Raw genomic sequence first — 19,882 nt, 5'->3', positions numbered from 1 at the left:
AAACCCTATATCAAATAACGCATCAATTGTATTCTGCATAGACATTGCGACACAAAAATCTTTTCCAGACGATCTTAACTAAATTACGAATAGAACTGTACAATTTTTCAATGAAAAATTCTAAAAACAAAAACAAAAAACTCACACACAAGAGCGTAAAATACTTTGGAACTCTTTTTTATAACTGAAATAATCAGTCGAAACAGTTTTTGTATGTAGCTGGATACGTTCTGTATAAGAAATTCTTCATTTAAATATTCTTTTGTAAATAAATCGTTTAAAAATACAAAAGAGACATAACATTGTGTATTAACTAAATTAGCTGTAATTTAACAATTATGCGGCTCCGTTTTCCTGTTGATCTGTTTTGTTGAGGGGTTCCTTCAATGGCAGCTCCTCCAGCTCCACTTCTGGATCGGACACATTCAACATGTTCCGCACAAATGGCGAATAGAGCTTGGGATTTTGCTTATCATTCTTATCAGGCCGCCAGATATAGCTCAAAGGCACCGCACAGACGAATATCAGGATGGCGCCCAGCATCTTGTACCAATAGAAAGATATATCATAGACTGAGAACTCTCGATTGCTGTCGAAAGCTGTTGTCACATTTGTGGGCAGTGGAACAGCTGTTGTTGCTGGTGTAGTTGTTGTGTGATTTCTGTAAAGCAATAATATATATTACGCATAGTTACAGTTAAATATACTTAGTTAGTTAGAGGTAACCCTTACATGGCATTAAATATGGCATCAAGGCCTCGCGCCTCGCACTTATCCAAGCTGTTTGGGAGCACTTCGTACTTAACAAGTCCTGCCTTGATGTTCATCTGGCCATTGATGATGATCCAGAGCATGGCCAGCACACTGAATATGATGCTGGTCATTGCCACCTTTCCATTGACACGCGGCACAAACATGCCCAGCAGGAAGACACCCACAACGGCGCCCATGTTGATGCCCGTGACGGTCCACATTACCTGTAATATGGAGTTGAAACGCTGCACAATGATGCCTCCCACAATGCAGTAGACGCCCATGCCAACGACCACCAGCTTCATGCATCCATTCGCCCGCGCCTCGGTATGCCGAATGTGAGGCTTGATGTAGTCGAAGTAGACGACGCCAGCGAGCGAATTGAGATGGGCCGAAAGAGAGCTCAGCGAAGCACTGAAGACGCACGAGATGAACAGACCGGGCATGCCCGGCAGGTTACCCATTATGTCCTGTATGAAGAAGGGCATCATTTTGTCAGGCTTACTGACCAACTATGGATGAAAGAAGACGGCTTGAGCAAGATGAGAAATCGTTTAACAGTTCGGTCTACCTACGCCAGCTAGCATGGGATCACAGCCGAAGTAGCGAGCAAACATAATGATGCCGGCAAAACAGTTGAGGAACATAATAATTAAAAAACCAATGCCCGCAACAATTAGGGATCTGTTGGGTATTTAATAAATGTATATATATAAATATAATATAGACATGGCTTACTTTTTGGCTTCCGCAAATGAGGGCAGCGAGACAATGCGCTGCACGCAGCTCTGATCAAGGCCAATTTTGCCCGTCCACAGAAGTAAGCCACTGCTGAAACAATTCCAGACAGTAGACCGAATCCTGGGATCCAGTCTAAAGCTACATGCAATACAAGTTATAACGGGTTATTAGTGCTTCACGATCCTTTGAGGCACTTACTCAAAGTCCATGCGCCCACCCTCTGAAGCATAATCCAGCACAGTGGCCAAGCCACCAGTTTGCATTGTGCCTAACACCGCCACCATGATCACTGAGAAGAGCATAACACCACCTTGCACCACATCTGTCCAGACGACCGCCTTGATGCCACCCAACATGGTGTAGAAAACGCAGATCGATGAGACCACAACGTTGATCAGGTGAATATTTACGCCGGTCACTGGATGTGTAAATGAAAATAAATAATCATAAAAGAAATGTCTATAATAAATTAACTTTGTGAGCTTTACGTGGGTGTAACTACTTATTTAATAATGATATATGCTAAATATTTTGTGTGCTTTGCGTATTAAAATGAGAAACTTTTTAGACGACCCTCGTAGCTTACTTTGAGCAACTAAGCTTTGAGCAATATACAAACGGTTTCAATATATTATTCGGCTCATTCAGTTCGAATTACTCGAAATGTATAAATGACGTATTCGAAAAATGTTAGCTTAAAGCATTTCTTAAATTACATTTTTATATCTATATATATATATATATATATATATATATATATATTTATAAATAACTTTTTAGAGGAAAATAAGAACTTTATGACGCGTATATTCTGTCCTTTAGTTGGACTTGTACTAGATCCCTTAAAGTCATATAATTAAAAGTAAACTTGATTAGATAACTTTTTAGCATAGAATAATATTAGAATGTAACTATTTTACACCCATTTTTCGACCATTTGGGTGGAATGGCTAATGGCTGTGATGCCAGCACATACCTTGAGAGAAGGCTAATGCGGGTATAAACATATAGACAGGCAGCATTAGAAGTTGGTTCATGATGAATGTGAGAGTCACAAAATGTCGCGTGCGCTTATTGAAACGCAGCTCCAAGTACTGCGAGAATAGAGCACATATATTAAAGATAAGTATAAGTATTTTGATAGCTAATCCACTTCAACTTACCTCATAGCAATTGACGACATTGTTGTCATAGAAGACTGGCACAATGATATATATGAGAATTGGTATAGTTGGTAGCATGGCTAAGACACTGAAAACGAAGTGAAAGCCAAATGCGTAGCTCTCGGCTGGAATTGACAAGATCGACACACCAGATAGTTGACTGAAATTAAATTAATTACTTTATAAATTTAAAATAAAATTTGTGTTTTCACTTAAATCAAAATAGTTTGTACAAAGTTGTTAGAAAACGAGTTGAAACCTGTTCAAGTGGCATGCAAAATGTTGTTGATCGCAGATGGAATTTTCCATGCGTGGACTTACAAATCCTAACTAGTGTAACGAGTTTAATTCTAGTTCAGCCAATAGACACATTTTTGAATATATAAAAGGACAGCTACGAACCTGGAGACCAGGGATATGGCAATGGGCAGCGCGTGCATCTTCTTGCTCCCACGCAGATACTCGTCGGTGGTGTTCCTTGACTTTGAGTAAAAGCCAAAGTAGAGGCCAATGGCTGCTGAGACGCTCAGCATGAGTAGGAAAATGGAATAGTCCGTCACACCGAATCTCAAGTCCTCCATGTGTGCTGCAGTTGCACTGTTGGCCATGGCTGCTGAACTGTCCGGCATCCTCGAGTTTCTGTTACGGCTTAGACTTGGTTGCCGAACAAGTCGGTGCAGTTGCGTATGCTGTCAGCTCAGTTGTGAGCACTGACTTCACACATTTTCGCTTAAGTAGAGGCTATTGGAGTATATCAATAACTAAAATATCTGGCAGACATTGCACTAACAGCAATGAGATTTCATAAAGTAGAGTTTATAGACATGTTGAACCCGAATTTTAACTGAGAGTGAGAAGCGAATCTTAGGAGTTGAGCATGTGAGCCTCACTTAAATATTAAAACTACATTTCATATATGAATTATGAATTAAATCAATTTGTATGTTTATTTAAAGAACTAATCAGTGTGATCGATCTATTAAAGCGAACTTCTTAAATTGTTGCTGTAGTACTTCCCCTAGTAAACTGGGAACCCAATTGGCATCACTCACGGAACCTTTTTAAAGCTATATATTCTGACTATATACAAAGCTATATATTCTTAATCAGAGTTCGTTTGTTCATTCGTTTGAAAGTCCCAATCACATAAATTACAAAAGCTTTTGACAAGAACATTATAATTAAATGTTCTCGTATAGCAAGAAGAAGTCCCCTTACTTGAATATAACTGAATGTTATATGTACCTGGAAACTTTCTATATAAGAAATTCTTCATTTAAATATTCTTTTGTAAATAAATTTTTTGAAAGAGACAACATTGTGAATTAATTAAATGAGTTGTAATTTAACAATTATGCGGCTCCGTTTTCCTGTTGATCTGTTTTGTTGAGGGGTTCCTTCAATGGCAGCTCCTCCAGCTCCACTTCTGGATCGGACACATTCAACATGTTCCGCACAAATGGCGAATAGAGCTTGGGATTTTGCTTATCATTCTTATCAGGCCGCCAGATATAGCTCAAAGGCACCGCACAGACGAATATCAGGATGGCGCCCAGCATCTTGTACCAATAGAAAGATATATCATAGACTGAGAACTCTCGATTGCTGTCGAAAGCTGTTGTCACATTTGTGGGCAGTGGAACAGCTGTTGTTGCTGGTGTAGTTGTTGTGTGATTTCTGTAAAGCAATAATATATATTACGCATAGTTACAGTTAAATATACTTAGTTAGTTAGAGGTAACCCTTACATGGCATTAAATATGGCATCAAGGCCTCGCGCCTCGCACTGATCCAAGCTGTTTGGGAGCACTTCGTACTTAACAAGTCCTGCCTTGATGTTCATCTGCCCATTGATGATGATCCAGAGCATGGCCAGCACACTGAATATGATGCTGCTCATTGCCACCTTTCCATTGACACGCGGCACAAACATGCCCAGCAGGAAGACACCCACAACGGCGCCCATGTTGATGCCCGTGACGGTCCACATTACCTGTAATATGGAGTTGAAACGCTGCACAATGATGCCTCCCACAATGCAGTAGACGCCCATGCCAACGACCACCAGCTTCATGCATCCATTCGCCCGCGCCTCGGTATGCCGAATGTGAGGCTTGATGTAGTCGAAGTAGACGACGCCAGCGAGCGAATTGAGATGGGCCGAAAGAGAGCTCAGCGAAGCACTGAAGACGCACGAGATGAACAGACCGGGCATGCCCGGCAGGTTACCCATTATGTCCTGTATGAAGAAGGGCATCATTTTGTCAGGCTTACTGACCAGCTATGGATGAAAGAAGACGACTTGAGCAAGATGAGAAATCGATTAAAAGTTCGGTCTACCTACGCCAGCTAGCATGGGATCACAGCCGAAGTAGCGAGCAAACATAATGATGCCGGCAAAACAGTTGAGGAACATAATAATTAAAAAACCAATGCCCGCAACAATTAGGGATCTGTTGAATATATAATAAATATAAATATATATATATATATATATATATATATAATATAGACCTGGCTTACTTTTTGGCTTCCGAAAACGAAGGCAACGAGACAATGCGCTGCACGCAGCTCTGATCAAGGCCAATTTTGCCCGTCCACAGAAGTAAGCCACTGCTCAAGGCATTCCAAACAGTAACCCGAATTCTAGGATCCAATCTGAAGCTACAAGGAATACGGTTATTAATTGCACATTAGTCACTCAGGATTTGTCGAGGCACTTACTCAAAGTTCATGCGCCCACCCTCTGAAGCATAATTCAGTACTGTGGTCAAGCCACCTGTTTGCATCGTGCCCAACACCGCCACCATGATCACTGAGATGAGCATAACACCACCCTGGACCACATCTGTCCAGACGACCGCCTTGATGCCACCCAACATGGTGTAGAAAACGCAGATCGATGAGACCACAACGTTGATCAGGTGAATATTTACGCCGGTCACTGGATGAGTAAATGAAAGTAAACACTCATCGATCACATATCTGTAAGAAATAACTTTTAATGAGCTTAAAAGATGTACATACCTTGAGAGAAGGCCAACGAGGGTATAAACATATAGACGGGCAGCATGAGAAATTGGTTTAAGATGAATGTGAGAGTCACAAATTGTCGCGTGCGCTTATTGAAACGCATCTCCAAGTACTGCGAGCATAGAGAATATGTATTAAGGATATAAAAGTCTTTTGATAGCTAAGCCACTTCAACTTACCTCATAGCAATTGACGACATTGTTGTCATAGAAGACTGGCACAATGATATATATGAGAATTGGTATAGTTGGTAGCATGGCTAAGACACTGAATATGAAGTTGAAGCCATATGTGTAGTTCTCAGCTGGAACTGACATGATCGCAACACCAGATAGTTGACTGAAAAGATAATATTATATGATTTGAAAATAATTTTAAAAGAATAAGCTTGTTTTATGTTTAAGAGTAATTGAATGTTATCAAAAGAATCACTATAAAGTTTTTGGAAAACTAGTTTGAACCTGTTTGAACTGGAAATCTTTATTCACAAATTTTCCACAATTTCGGGTGGAATTTTCCGTGCATGGAAGTACGCATAAGGATTCGTATAGTAAAACTTTTAGCTTCCTATCTTTTCGGTCAGTCAATAATTCATTGAGATAAACTTTATGTAGAAAAGGAGGCTCGAGCGGATGTTTATTATTTTAGCAAGTGTAAAAAGATACTTTTAAAATCGCTGATGTAATCAAAGTAGTGAGATAAGTTAAGATAAGTGCCAGAGCTAATGGCAATGACTGTGGCAATAAAACTGACTAAAACCGATTAGCAGCAACGCGCACTGGAACTACGAACCTGGAGACCAGGGAAATGGCAATGGGCAGCGCTTGCATCTTCTTGCCCCCACGCAGGTACTCATCGGTGGTGTTTTTCGACTTGGAATAGAATCCGAAGTAAACGCCAATGCCCGCTGAGACACTCAGCATGAGTATGAAAATGGAATAGTCCGTCACACCGAATCGCAAGTCCTCCATATGTGCTGCAGCTGCAGCTGTAGCTACAGAGCTACCTACGGTTGTTGTACTGTCCGACATCCTGCTTCTATCCCTTTAGTGTCCTTCAGACTTGCTTTGCCAAAGCAGTTTAGGCTGCTAGCTGCTTTTGTTGCCAGCACAGTTATGAGCATCAAAATCAAAAGTTTTCTCTTAACTTGAGATGATGGTAGCTTATCAGTTGCTGAAATAGTTACCAGACACTGGCAGTAAAAACTAATGAGTATCCATAAAGTGGATCCAACCGTTTATACGTTTCTAAACGTTTAAAGACAGAGTCTTCAAATGCTGAATCGGAAGATACGAGTGAATACTCCTAAAGGTTTATTTTGATCTCGTCCAACTGGCTGCTTAACTTGTGATAAGACTCTATATACGACGTTGTTTGCTCTGCAGACCAGAAGCTCTGAAGGTAAAATAATCTATGAAGTAGCACTTTGTGAGCTTTTCATGTAATATAAAAGTGTCTGACGTACACAAATCTCGTATTTGCTCAGGGTCCAAAAGTTATTAAATTTTTTTTAAAACCAATATATTTCCATGGAATTTTGAACTCTATCTCTGCAGGGAGTATTTTGACTTAATCTTAAGATCTCTAGCAATTCCTAAAGAAAAGAGAGAACATATTTAAAAATTAAAATTAAATTTATTAATCTTAAATTTAAAATAATTTAATAATAATAATAATTAAATTCATTACCTTATAAAAAAATTAATTTTTTTTAAAAATGTAATAAATTTTAAGGTAAAGTTAATTAATTTTTACATTAAAATTAATTAATAAAAAAATTAAAGATTTAAGCATTAGAGTGAGGTAATTTGAATGTAAAATTAAATAATTAACGATTCAAATTAATTAATTTAAGTATACAAAGAAAAAAACAAGGATTTCTAGCAATGCCTAGCCGGGAGCATGTTGACTTTGAAGACATATATCCTATGTGAGCTTATACGTTTGAAGCATAATATTTTTAGAATTCTTTAGAATCCTAAAACCCTGAGTAACTAGATCTACAAAGTAGCTAAGTTAACAATGGCTGATCCCCACTGATTTAACACGTAAACAAATTGTTTTTTTTTATTAATTATTTAAATTAAGATTTTTAATTTAATCTTTTAATTCGGAATCAAATTTAACAGAATTCTTTAAATGTATCTGCTCATAAATCTTGCGCTAGCGGCGATACCTTCAGTGGCAACTCCTCCAATTCTAGCACAAGATTCGGGGGCAGGAATTTCCGTACGAAGGGCGTAAAGAGTTTCGGATCTAGCGATTCCTGTTTATCCCGCTTGCAGATGTAGCTCATGGGCAGTGCCCAGAGGAACGTCAAGATCGCACCCAGAAACTTGTACCAAAAAAATGATATTTCAAATATCGAAAAGTCACGATTACTGCCAAAGGTGCCTGTTACCAAAGGCGCCTCAGTTGGAGTCTCAAGAACAGATATTGGCGTGGTATGTTCATTGTTGTTGTAGCTATAAAGAGATGCAAGGAAAATATAAACTAATATGTAATATGATCAGGCGAATAGCTTACGTTGCGTTAAAAATCGTGTATAAATTCTTGGCCTCACATTGGTCCAGAGTATTGGGCAAGATATCATATTTGATGACGCCGGCCTTCAACTGCATCTGTGTCTTGATAACAATAGCTACCATCACAACTATGCTAAATATAATGCCCGATGAGGCTGCCTTGCTGTTCACGCGCGGACAAAGTATGCCCAGGAGGAAGACGGCTGTCACAGCTCCCGTGCTAATGCCCGTGATGCTCATCACGGTCTGTATTATGGAATTGAAGTGCTGCACCACGAAGCCACCGAAGATGCAGTAAATACCCATGAGGATGATAGTGAGCTTCATCGTGGCATTGGCTCGTGCCTCCGTATGCCGTATGAATGGCTTAATGTAGTCAAAGTAAACGACGCCAGCGAGCGAGTTAAGATTCGCAGAGAGCGTGCTGAGCGCAGCGCTAAAGACGCACGAGATGAACAGCCCGGGCATGCCCGGCAGGTTACCCATTATGTCCTGTATAAAGAAGGGCATCATTTTGTCTGGCTTGCTGACCAGCTGTGGATGACAACATTAACCTAAGTAATATTGGAAATACTTTCAAAGTTCGTACTACTTACGCCAGCTAGCATGGGATCGCAGCCGAAGTAGCGGGCAAACATAATGATGCCAGTGAAGCTCATAACGCCCATGATTAGCAAAATTCCACATGACGCAATGATAAGAGATCTACGATATAAAGCTATAGAAATTTTTGTGTTTAATCTTTGTCTTCCCGTTAAACTCACACTTTGGCATGCGCATACGAGGGCAAGGCGACAATGCGCTGCACACAGCTCTGATTGAAACCAATGTGACCCAGCCACATGACAAAGCCCGCCATGAGGCCATTCCACACAGTGAGGCGTATGCGTGGATCCAATCTATAACTGAAAATCAATGAGAGTAATACAAAATATATAATAAGTAAATGTTAATCAAATGAAGAACTAAGAAATTTAAAAAATTAACAATTTTAATCTGATTAAGAGCTGAAATTGAAACTAAAAAATCAATGAATTTATTAATTAAATTAAAATAAAATTACTAAAAACTAATGTTAGTAAATTGAAAAATTAAAATTTATTAATATAAAAATTAATATAATTTTATTTATATAAAATTAATTACTTTATAAAATAAAATTAAAAATTTAAAATAAAAAAATTAAACAATTTAAAAAGAAGAAAGAAAAAGAACAAAGAAAAAGAATTTAAAAATTAAAATTTATTAAAGAAAAAATTAAAGGTGATTTATTTTAGAATTGAAAATATTTAATCAAAAAAATTAAAGGTTATTTAAATTAAATGAAATAATTAAAAACAAACACAAACTCAACTGAAATTTAAGTTTTTGAACCAAAAAAATTAAAATCGTTGGGAAAAACTTACTCGAAATCAAGTCGTCCGCCTTTGCTAGCACTCTCAAGCACCGAACTCAGTCCGCCCGCTTGTACAGTGCCCAGCACACCTACCAGAATTACCGAGGTCAACATGATGCCACCCTGAACCACATCTGTCCAGACAACCGCCTTGATGCCACCCAACATTGTATAGGAAACGCATATCGATGAAACCACAATGTTGATCAGATGAATGTTAAGGCCGCTGACTATATGAAAAGAATGCATAAATAGTTATGAATATAGCTGGGGTAGTTGGAAATGGGCATACCTTGCGCAAATGCCAGAGAGGGTATAAACATATACACGGGCAGCATGAGGCACAAGTTCAGCACAAATGTGAGTGTTACTACCTTTCGCATAAACTTGCCAAAGCGTATCTCCAGGTACTAAGATTAGAGAAATATATATGATATAAAGGATAAGTACAGAGATAACTCTTACCTCATAGCAATTGGAGACATTGTTCTCGTAGAAGACAGATGCTACAACGTAAATCAGCAGGGGCACGACTAGCACCATGGAGAGCACTATAAAAATGTAGTTGAAGCCAAACGTATATGTCTCGGCCGGCACAGACATGATGGCAATGCCTGATAGCTGACTGTAAAATGGATATATTAACAAGGACGTTTACCTCTATCAAGTCGATAAGAAAACCCATACCTGGCGACCAAGGAAATGGCTATGGGCACTGTTTGCATCTTTTTGCTACCACGCAGATACTCCTCGGTTGTGTTTTTGGCCTTGGAGAAGAAGCCGAAGTAGATGCCAATAGCCAGCGAGGCACATAGCATAAGGACGAACACAACATAATCCGTAATCCCAAATGTTAGTGCTGAGGACATGTTTGATATTGGCGAACTACCTTCCATTATACATGCATCACACTTCTGTGCCGCACCCGACATGAATCGTTTTTAAATGATGTTCCTTAACTATCTTATCTGTTCTCAAATTTATCTATATTTATCTATAAGATATGATGGCCATTGTCTTAAATGTCATAAAAGAGATTAAGATTTGAAGAGTTGTTATATATAGCAACTGATCTTGCTTGAGGAATTCGTATTCACAGGGCCAGGCTTGGAGATGCCCTGTAAACAATATCTGAGTTTGCTCCTAGACTACAGATAGAGATAGAGATAGAGAGAGATAGAGATAGAGATAGAGATAGAGATAGAGATAGAGATAGAGATAGAGATAGAGATAGAGATAGAGATAGAGATAGAGATAGAGATAGAGATAGAGATAGAGATAGAGATAGAGATAGAGATAGAGATAGATAGAGATAGAGATAGAGATAGAGATAGAGATAGAGATAGAGATAGAGATAGAGATAGAGATAGAGATAGAGATAGAGATAGAGATAGAGATAGAGATAGAGATAGAGATAGAGATAGAGATAGAGATAGAGATAGAGATAGAGATAGAGATAGAGATAGAGATAGAGATAGAGATAGAGATAGAGATAGAGATAGAGATAGAGATAGAGATAGAGATAGAGATAGAGATAGAGATAGAGATAGAGATAGAGATAGAGATAGAGATAGAGATAGAGATAGAGATAGAGATAGAGATAGAGATAGAGATAGAGATAGAGATAGAGATAGAGATAGAGATAGAGATAGAGATAGAGATAGAGATAGAGATAGAGATAGAGATAGAGATAGAGATAGAGATAGAGATAGAGATAGAGATAGAGATAGAGATAGAGATAGAGATAGAGATAGAGATAGAGATAGAGATAGAGATAGAGATAGAGATAGAGATAGAGATAGAGATAGAGATAGAGATAGAGATAGAGATAGAGATAGAGATAGAGATAGAGATAGAGACAGAGATAGAGATAGAGATAGAGATATAGTTAAATATATAGATATATATATACCCCATTTGCCCACTTTCGCTGGGTACCCAATAGGCCAAGGTGCTTCAAACGTTTGAACACTCAGCGATAAGGAGTTACAACTCAATAAATAATAATGCTGACGGATTGCTGTATTTGATCTTTGAGAGATATGTTTGAGTCTGCGATGACTTTTATGTTCATTATTTATTATTTAAACTATCTACCGCCTATCTAGGCTAGATGCTGTCGAAACCTTAGTATAAACGGCTAGTTAAGATAAGATTTATGTCAGATTCGCTTTAGCATTATATCTAAGATGCTTATGATGCTTCAGTTAAATAGTATATAATAGAAATTTAGCAAATTTGATTTTGTTAAAAGTAATTTTTATGATTTTTCCTTTTGCAGCACCGGCAATTCATGCATTGGCGCCTGCTCGTACTCTACGAAATGTCTTATAACCGGCGATAAAAGATTCGGATTGAGCTTAACCTGATCTGGGGCTGGGCTCAAGACATAGCTGAGCACTGTGCCCACCAGCAAGGTGATGACGAAGCCGATTGCAGCATACCAATTGAATGAGATGTCAAAAATGCTGAAACCAGATGCTGCCAGATCTTCCACCTTGACTGTGGCATTCAAGTGTGAAAGAGTTGAGAGAGTTGCCGTGGCATTCACGACACCTGGACAGTTGTCAGTGCCGATGGGCATGGCAGCATAATGATTGCGCCCCCAACTGCCCACTACAAGGAAGGCCATGAACACAATGCTGACAAAAACACCAGCTAAAGCCGCCTGTAAGCATAGTAACGAGTAAAGTCTTTGAAGCTTGAGGTATATCAACTAGAGATACAGACCCGACCATGCACCCTGGGCACCAGCATGCCCAGGAAAAAGACGCCGCACACGGAGCCGAAACTGATGCCGCCAATGCAATACACCATCTGGAGGATGGAGCTGAATTTCTCGACAATAATGCCGCCAAAGATGCAGTAGATGCCGGATAGGAACACGAATAGCTTCATAATAACATTGGCCTTGTGCTCCGTATGATGTATGTGCGGCTTGATGTAGTCGAAGTAGACAATGCCGCCGAGGGAGTTGATGCTGGCTGAGAGTGTGCTCAGGGCGGCGCTGAAGACGCAGGATATAAAGATGCCGGGCATGCCGGTCAGGTGACCCATAATATCCTGGACAAAGTACGGCACCATCTTGTCCAGCTTGCTGACCAGGCCCACGGCAAGCGGATCGCAGTCATGGTAACGTGCGTACATCACGATGCCCGTGAAACAATTGAAGCTCATGATAAGTAGGAAGCCCAAGCCAAATAGCACTATTGCTCTGTAAGAAGACAGCGATTAGGCATGGACGGATCGTGTCAACTGGACTGGTTCACTGACCTTCTTGCATGCGCCAACGAAGGCAGCGCCACAATGCGTTGCACGCAGCTCTGATGCAGGCCCACATAGCTGGTCCAGGCCACGAAGCCGGAGGCAGACGCATTCCATATTGAAATTCGCGTCGTCAGGTCAAATGAGTAGCTAAAAGTAGCATTAAAAACATGGAACATTAAGCCCACTAGCGCTTGGAGCTAGCACCTACTTGATATCCAAGCGACCGCCCTCGCCGGCAATGCGCCAAACCTCGCCCAGGCCGCCCAGACGATGCGCGCCCATGACGCCCACCAGCACCACAGACAAGACCATGATGCCCGCCTGCACCACATCGGTCCAGACGACTGCCTTAATGCCGCCCTAATAAGAAGTTTGCGAATAGTCAATAACATTTCAATGCGAACTGATCCTCTATTGCTTACGATCATTGTGTAAAAGATGCAGATGCTGCAGACAATTGTATTGATAATGTGCACATTAAAGCCAGTTACTGCAGCAGAGAGAGAGAGAGAGAGAGTCTATAATCTATTATATGATATGCTCTTATATAATCACACCTTGTGCAAAAGCCAGCGAGGGCAGAAATATGAATATGGGCAGCATCAGGAATATGTTGATCACAAACAAAAAGGTTTGCAGCTTCCTTGTGGCACTATTGAAGCGCAGCTCCAGGTACTAAAACAGAGAAAAATATATTTAAAAAATTAAAATTTAATTAAATAAATAAATAAAAAATAAAAGAATAAAAAATAAATAAACTGCAAGTAGAGTAAATGAAATATGCTAGTCTAAAATTGGAGTTTCTTGGAGATTCTTTAACATTAAAACATTTGTCTAGACATACTTAATCAAATGTATTCGAGCTGATCATATATATGAGATTTATGTTATATAGTCTTTGGTATATGGTCTATGGTTATGACAGATGGTTTATGGTATATGGTTTATTGTATGAGCTTTATGGTTTATGGCCGCTGTTATATGGTCCCTGATATGCTCTTTAGTATAAATTCTCATATATTCGTATTCTAGATTCAGATTTGAAAAAAAAACTTTAGCATTTTTTATGTTCTCTGAGTTTTGTTAACCAAACCCTCTTGGCCTGTCTAATTCATATCCAAAGTACCTCATAGCAGTTGGTAATGTTGTTGTTGTAGAAGACAGGTATTATCACATAGTTGAGTACAGGTACAATGGGCACCATGATAAGCACAATGAAGAACCAATTCATGCCAAAGGCATACATCTCAGCGGGTATGGTCATAATGGATATGGCCGACAATTGGCTGGCCACCAGTGAGATGGCAATGGGCAGCGTCTTCATCCGTTTGCCGCCCATCAGATACTCCTCGGTGGTGTCGTCGCCCTTGGCAAAGAAACCAAAGTAGACACCGATTCCGGCCGATATGCTCAGCATGAATGTGAACACTATATAGTCTGTCGTCTGGAAGGTGAACTGCGAATCGGCCAGGGTCTGAGCCGTGCCATTCAGTAGAGCCGACATTTTGACTACGTATATTCGAACTATTCACTCCACCGACACTAGACGCGTTTCGAAATCACAATTGTGTTCCGCATGGCGCCTTCAGTGCTTTATATAAGTTTCCATCAGTCTCCATCAAAGTCTTATCGCTCAGATCAGAGCTATCGACTTTATCAGAGAATCTGCTATCTAAATGCCTTTTACGAGCTCAATTTGATCATCTGTAGATAGTATATATATGCTATATTAGAAGGTCTAGGACCTTATCAGATGAGCTTTGCTAACAATGATGCTGCAAGTTTACTATCAGAGCAAAGTCAACCCATTCATTGTTTTTAGACTACGTTACACCTCACAGCCTAAATTTCACAAGTCATAGACAAGATCGCAAAGTTTCTTCATCGGGCTGCGATAATTAGGCGGGCGCTGATTTGGGTCTATGCAATGCCTTTTGTGGTTGGATTTTGCTGTGACATAACACCACGAATTCCATTTGGTTGTCATCCTCTGCAATGGGTCGCAACAATGCAACACACTTCTGTGGCACTTACCACTTACCACTTGCCCCCACTTTTGTGCATCTGCACTGTCGTTGTTGCCATACCTGAACATATATCAATTTAATATATATATATAACGACTGCTGTATACCCTACACTACACTCTACTCTTTATCTACCCTCCCCTAAGCTATTTTATACCTTGACTTTAGAAATTCTTTGAAGAAAGATTGATTTAGTCGGCGTTGCACAACTAGAAAATACCCGGCACAGAGCTGTTGACTTTAATATTTAAATTTTCATTTATATTTGTCTATATCTATGTCTAGTTGTGCTTGCATAGATATATATCTGACTACTAATACGAGCATATGAGATATTTGTAACAGTTATATATACATATATATATATTTCTATATAAATATATTCTCTATTCCACACTTCGTAAAGGTAGGGTATATACAAGTGACTATTGCCACATGTAACCCGCAGTAATATTTGAGCTTAATGGTCAGCCCCTTGCGCTGCATTGTGACCCAATACCCAATCTCAGCTGCAGCTGATGAAATCAGCGCTTAATGAGCATCGGATGCCGGCCTCAAGACACTTGATGAGAGCTCTACAAGTCATGGCAACTGCAGCTTGTCTCTGTTGCGTCTTCAAAACCACAAAAAGTGAAAGGATTATACGTAATACACAAAACCAAAATAAAATCCACCTGAAACTCATCTGAACTGAGCTCGCGTAATATCAATGAGAATGAATAAACTTTAAGCTTTTAGAATGTTGCATTGAAGCTGACAAAACCGTTCAATCTAGGTCAATTGGCAGATGAGTTTTAATAGTAGAGCATGAAAATGCGAGGCAACTCGTAATGACCATAAATAAAGAGTTAAATAATTTATGCAGCTGAAGTAGCAGCAAATGTCAAGACTTAAAAACTATTTTTTTTAAATATTTTTCAACTTTAAAATAATTTTGCAAATCTCAGTTGAAAACTTGTCATAATTTTATTTATGTTTTGCACAATTTCCCACCCAATTAAAAAAATAAAAAACTCTCATAATTTAACGGTGACAAAATTTACTATTTTTTTTATTATTTTCATATTTTTTTTGTTGTTTCTTTGTTTGTTTCATAAAAATAAAAACACTTACTAGCTAATAATGCGTTATAACACTGTTTTTTTGTTTTGTTTGTTTTGTTTTGTTTTGTTTTTGGGGATTGTGTGTGTGTTGGTTTTTGTTGAGAAAAAAATATGTACAAAAACGAATTTCGCCGCCGAAAATTGGCGTAACTCCAGTGTTGAGGGGCGAAATTGCATTTAGAGTTGCAGACAGAAGAGATTAGATAGGTAATTACAGTCACTGAGTCTGGGATCTAATGGAGTTGGGGCTTGAGAGTAGCTCGAAATTGGATTTTAGTTTTGGAAGATGTAGGCTGATTAAATGAAACGCCTCATCACGTGTCGAACAACGTTTTTAGCTCAGTTGTTGTTTCGTTCGGGGGCGGGGGGCTTGGGGTGTGGCTCGCACGAAGTTCCAAGTTTTGGTTGTTGTTAAACCCATACTTCCTTAAATTCCGCTTTCATTTCAGTTAATGTTGTTGTTATTGTTGTTGTTTTTGTTGTTGTTGATGTCGTTAGGTCCGGCTGAGTCAATTAATGTCGTCCTTTCCGTCGTTCTTCATTTTTGGCAGCAAAAATTTTGTTCTAAGTGCGAAATGAGCTTAGAAAGGCGCACCGTAGCTGCCGCTGGGCCTTGATGGAGCACCATATGAACCAGATGGGGCACTGGGATAGCCACCGCCGCCGCCGCCAGCCTGCGTGCTCTGCTGTGCGAACTGAGCCACCTGGATGGCCTGTCGGACGCCCTCAAGATCGATGCCAACAACACGACCGCCGCCGCCACCGCCGGGCGCGCCATAGCTGGTCGATGGAGGTCCGTAGCTAGTGGATGGTCCACTTGGGTAGCCACCACCACCGCCGCCGCCGCCGCCGCCACCGCCGCCCAATTTGCTCTCCTCGTTCAACAGAATCTGACGCACCTGCTCCAGCAGCTGTGGATCAACATTCTGTCCCTCGGATGTCTGGAAGCCACCGCTGACGGCCTGGAATCCACCGCCGCCACCGCCGCCGCCACCACCGAACGAGGAGCCGCCACCGAAGCCGCCGCCAAAGCCGCCGCCGAAACCACCACCTCCGCCGCCACCTCCACGTGGATAATTGTAGCCCGATGGCGGCTCAGCAGCGGCCAGCGCAGCAAGTGCAAACACTAAGAACTGTAGACGGAGAACAACAAGGTAATCCAATGTTTATCCACATCGTATAATCCGCTCGACTACTTACCACTGAGAAGGAGTTCATAGCAAATGAGTTTTGTGGTGTGTGTGTGTGTGGGGGATAGAAGTAAAATTAAATTATAAGGTAAATTTAGTTGCTTTCGAGTGGGGAGCCAGCGACTGAATGCCAAGCAAATGCCAGGCGGGCCCTCTTTATACTACGCCGCTCAGTGTCTTCAGACCCGACCGGCCCCTCGCACATCATCGGCTTCGTCGAACCAAACATCATTATCGGCAACTTCTTCGTGGTTGGACACTAACGAACATCAAAACAAACACGCACACACGCACACATCGAGTCTGTTTGTGTTTGCTGTTGTTGTTTTTGCGGCTTGTACCTTCATCTTCAGCGAACAACTTGTTTTTGGCGGACGACCTGCGGCCAACTCCAACTTCAACTGCTCGCAGCGCCTTGTGTTTCCCACCGTAAAAATCACAAAAAATAGCTAAAAAAAAATCGAAAGACTAAAAACCAAAATGTCGCTAACAATTTCAGTTGTCTGTACTTGGCTTTAAAATTTCTTCTGCGCTTTCCACGATTCACGTTTTTATTTTCCGCTTGGACCAACGCCATCGACATCGACATCTCGCCAACTTCGACATCTGCCAGTAACTTGTGACCAGGAAGTCATTTTCCCAGTAATTCATTTTTAAAGTAAACACATCAGAAATTTTGAGATGGCTCCATTTTAAATATATGAATATATATGGGTATCGACTCTATTTATTTAAGTCGTCTATGTCATGTAAATATCAACTATGGGGCGCCACAATTTGCACGGTTACGAAAGAGTTTGTCTGCGAAAAAACTATATAATTTTCATGTAGAGCACTAGGGCGCCTCGAAGACAGACAGCCAAACAGCCAGACATATAATCAACTTGGCTCGATTTCCCAAGGAATTACGTTAAAGTTGAAAATTATTTAAGTTCACATGCAACAGGGCATTGAAAGAACTGAGTCGTTCGTTTTTGGTAAAAGTTGTAGTTGCACAGTTAAAAAAAGACCAAAAAAGTTAATGATATGGTATATATGCACACACACACACACATACACGCACACGTACGTATAAGTTTATGTTTTTGTTTTGTCTTTTTGGTGTTCGTAATTCGAACAAATGTTTCACTTCACGTTCGCACTCTTAATTCGCTTTACGTCTGATTTTTGTTGTACTTTACTCGTTACAAAGTGAAAAGAAGTATATTGGCTTTAGGCAGTTATAAACCAAGACTGAAATTTAGGTTTTTAAGAGTTTTGCTGGCATATGGCTATGTCCACTTGGGCATGAACTATGCTCTATATTGTTATATAAATATTAATTATAGTTTAGAGTAAATGGATTTCTATGTATCTCATAGTTCCTATGCATATATATACATGAAAAATTAAGACTAGATTAACACCATTAGCCCCTAAAAAGCTAATCTAGTCTGTATAAATATATATATATATATATATATATATATATTATAGTGGCCGTATTTGAAATAAAAAGATAAAGTAACTGAAACATTGCAGGCATTCATGTCTATCTCTATATATACCATACGTATCTATATATATTATATTTGCAGTAAAGAATAGATTAGTTTCACGTGCCCTAAACATTGATACTTATAATTAACAACACAGCTATATTAGAAACCAAGTTTAGAATTGTCTTATTAGGCAAGTAGCTTAAAATTGTATTGTAAACAGTGAGCGAGTATTATACAGTTCGTAATAGTCGATAATGTTCGTTTATTATGTATTGGGTCTTCCCTGGCGCGCTTCATAATGATATAACGCAGGTGCAAGGAGAGAGGAAGGGAGCAGCGGCTCAAGTAATGAGTCATTGTTGTGAAAATGCGTAAGAGATTTGAAAAGTGCAAGTAACAAAGGCTGCTCAAGATTCTGTCTGGGAAGCAACGGCTGATCAGTAGGCGTATACGTAATATTTTTGATTATTGTCGCTCGCCTGCGTATTATGTCAACATCAAAAGCTTTGTAGAGAAGAGGGCACTCGAAACGCCTTCAGCCGAAAGAAAGAAAGACAACAAAAATGAGATAAAAATAAAAGAAATATGGAGCAAAAGCAGTTGAAAATGTAACCGAATCCCAATCAAAGTGCCAAGTGGCAGTAAATTGTGGTAAATGAGGTTTATTCACTTCGTACATCTCTCAGCTAACTTTCGCAAAGTGCAACGGTTCGGCATGGAGCTTGACTCTTGGTTTAGGGTTTGTGTTTGGGAAACCTTCATGCTTCAAAGTGAAGGACTTTTGGCAGCTGCGTGCGCCGTTGCGTGGCGGTGGCGGCAATGACAACACCGGCACGACTCCGACTCTTTCAATTTGGTGGCAACAAAAAGACAAGAAGATGAAAGTCAACACTTAACACTCTAAACACGAGCGGGGGCAGCGGCAGAAGCTCAGCTCAGCTCGAGCTCAAGCTCGAGTTTGAGTTCGAGTTCGACTTCAATGACAATGCGCTAAATCATTATTTTTATATATTTTTTTCTTGCCTGTCTTAAATTATTTTTATCAGCTTGCGGAGTTGTTGTGGCTTCAGCTGCTGCTGCTGCTTCCACTGTCACTTCGGGTTTTAATTTGGTTTATTGTGCTGTTGTCTTGAGATGCCTTGTGAAGGTCTCTCTCTCTTAACTCATTTCGTAATTGTCTACATTTTTTTACTCGCACTTTCA

General features: G+C 39.9%; 5 protein-coding genes across 5 annotated transcripts; all 5 read right to left on the bottom strand.

The window, feature by feature from the left end:
• Positions 1–309: 309 nt before the first annotated feature.
• Positions 310–3,286, bottom strand: LOC115483328 (sodium-coupled monocarboxylate transporter 1-like). The gene is made up of 8 exons (XM_030224742.1): positions 3,060–3,286; positions 2,658–2,817; positions 2,471–2,588; positions 1,693–1,912; positions 1,492–1,632; positions 1,329–1,437; positions 733–1,265; positions 310–661 (listed from the first exon to the last, which is right to left on the bottom strand). The coding sequence occupies exons 1-8, from the start codon at positions 3,284–3,286 to the stop codon at positions 337–339; spliced, it is 1,833 nt and encodes a 610-aa protein (XP_030080602.1). The 3' UTR covers positions 310–336.
• A 621-nt stretch (positions 3,287–3,907) lies between these two features.
• LOC111596903 (sodium/iodide cotransporter-like) lies at positions 3,908–6,920 on the bottom strand. The gene is made up of 8 exons (XM_030224741.1): positions 6,483–6,920; positions 5,870–6,029; positions 5,685–5,802; positions 5,382–5,601; positions 5,181–5,321; positions 5,002–5,110; positions 4,406–4,938; positions 3,908–4,334 (listed from the first exon to the last, which is right to left on the bottom strand). The coding sequence occupies exons 1-8, from the start codon at positions 6,719–6,721 to the stop codon at positions 4,010–4,012; spliced, it is 1,845 nt and encodes a 614-aa protein (XP_030080601.1). The 5' UTR covers positions 6,722–6,920; the 3' UTR covers positions 3,908–4,009.
• Positions 6,921–7,807: 887 nt separating this feature from the next.
• On the bottom strand, positions 7,808–10,507 carry LOC111596977 (sodium-coupled monocarboxylate transporter 2-like). Its single transcript, XM_023311463.2, has 8 exons — positions 10,299–10,507; positions 10,077–10,236; positions 9,904–10,021; positions 9,622–9,841; positions 8,980–9,120; positions 8,812–8,920; positions 8,217–8,749; positions 7,808–8,155 (listed from the first exon to the last, which is right to left on the bottom strand). The coding sequence occupies exons 1-8, from the start codon at positions 10,505–10,507 to the stop codon at positions 7,840–7,842; spliced, it is 1,806 nt and encodes a 601-aa protein (XP_023167231.2). The 3' UTR covers positions 7,808–7,839.
• Positions 10,508–11,616: 1,109 nt separating this feature from the next.
• LOC111596872 (sodium-coupled monocarboxylate transporter 2) lies at positions 11,617–14,431 on the bottom strand. The gene is made up of 7 exons (XM_023311322.2): positions 14,005–14,431; positions 13,436–13,553; positions 13,301–13,368; positions 13,087–13,238; positions 12,885–13,025; positions 12,342–12,825; positions 11,617–12,279 (listed from the first exon to the last, which is right to left on the bottom strand). Exons 1-7 carry the CDS (start codon positions 14,380–14,382, stop codon positions 11,872–11,874), a joined length of 1,749 nt encoding a protein of 582 aa, XP_023167090.2. The 5' UTR covers positions 14,383–14,431; the 3' UTR covers positions 11,617–11,871.
• A 1,545-nt stretch (positions 14,432–15,976) lies between these two features.
• Positions 15,977–18,158, bottom strand: LOC111597035 (putative glycine-rich cell wall structural protein 1). The gene is made up of 3 exons (XM_023311552.2): positions 17,708–18,158; positions 17,209–17,647; positions 15,977–17,141 (listed from the first exon to the last, which is right to left on the bottom strand). The coding sequence occupies exons 2-3, from the start codon at positions 17,224–17,226 to the stop codon at positions 16,590–16,592; spliced, it is 570 nt and encodes a 189-aa protein (XP_023167320.2). The 5' UTR covers positions 17,227–17,647; positions 17,708–18,158; the 3' UTR covers positions 15,977–16,589.
• Between the last annotated feature and the right edge of the window lie 1,724 nt (positions 18,159–19,882).

This window comes from Drosophila hydei, unplaced genomic scaffold (genome assembly GCF_003285905.1).
Source record: "Drosophila hydei strain 15085-1641.00,03,60 unplaced genomic scaffold, DhydRS2 tig00008119-arrow-pilon, whole genome shotgun sequence".
Taxonomy (NCBI): domain Eukaryota; kingdom Metazoa; phylum Arthropoda; class Insecta; order Diptera; family Drosophilidae; genus Drosophila; species Drosophila hydei.
The sequence above is the reverse complement of the archived record's forward strand: the minus strand, read 5'-3'. Positions and strand labels throughout refer to the sequence as shown.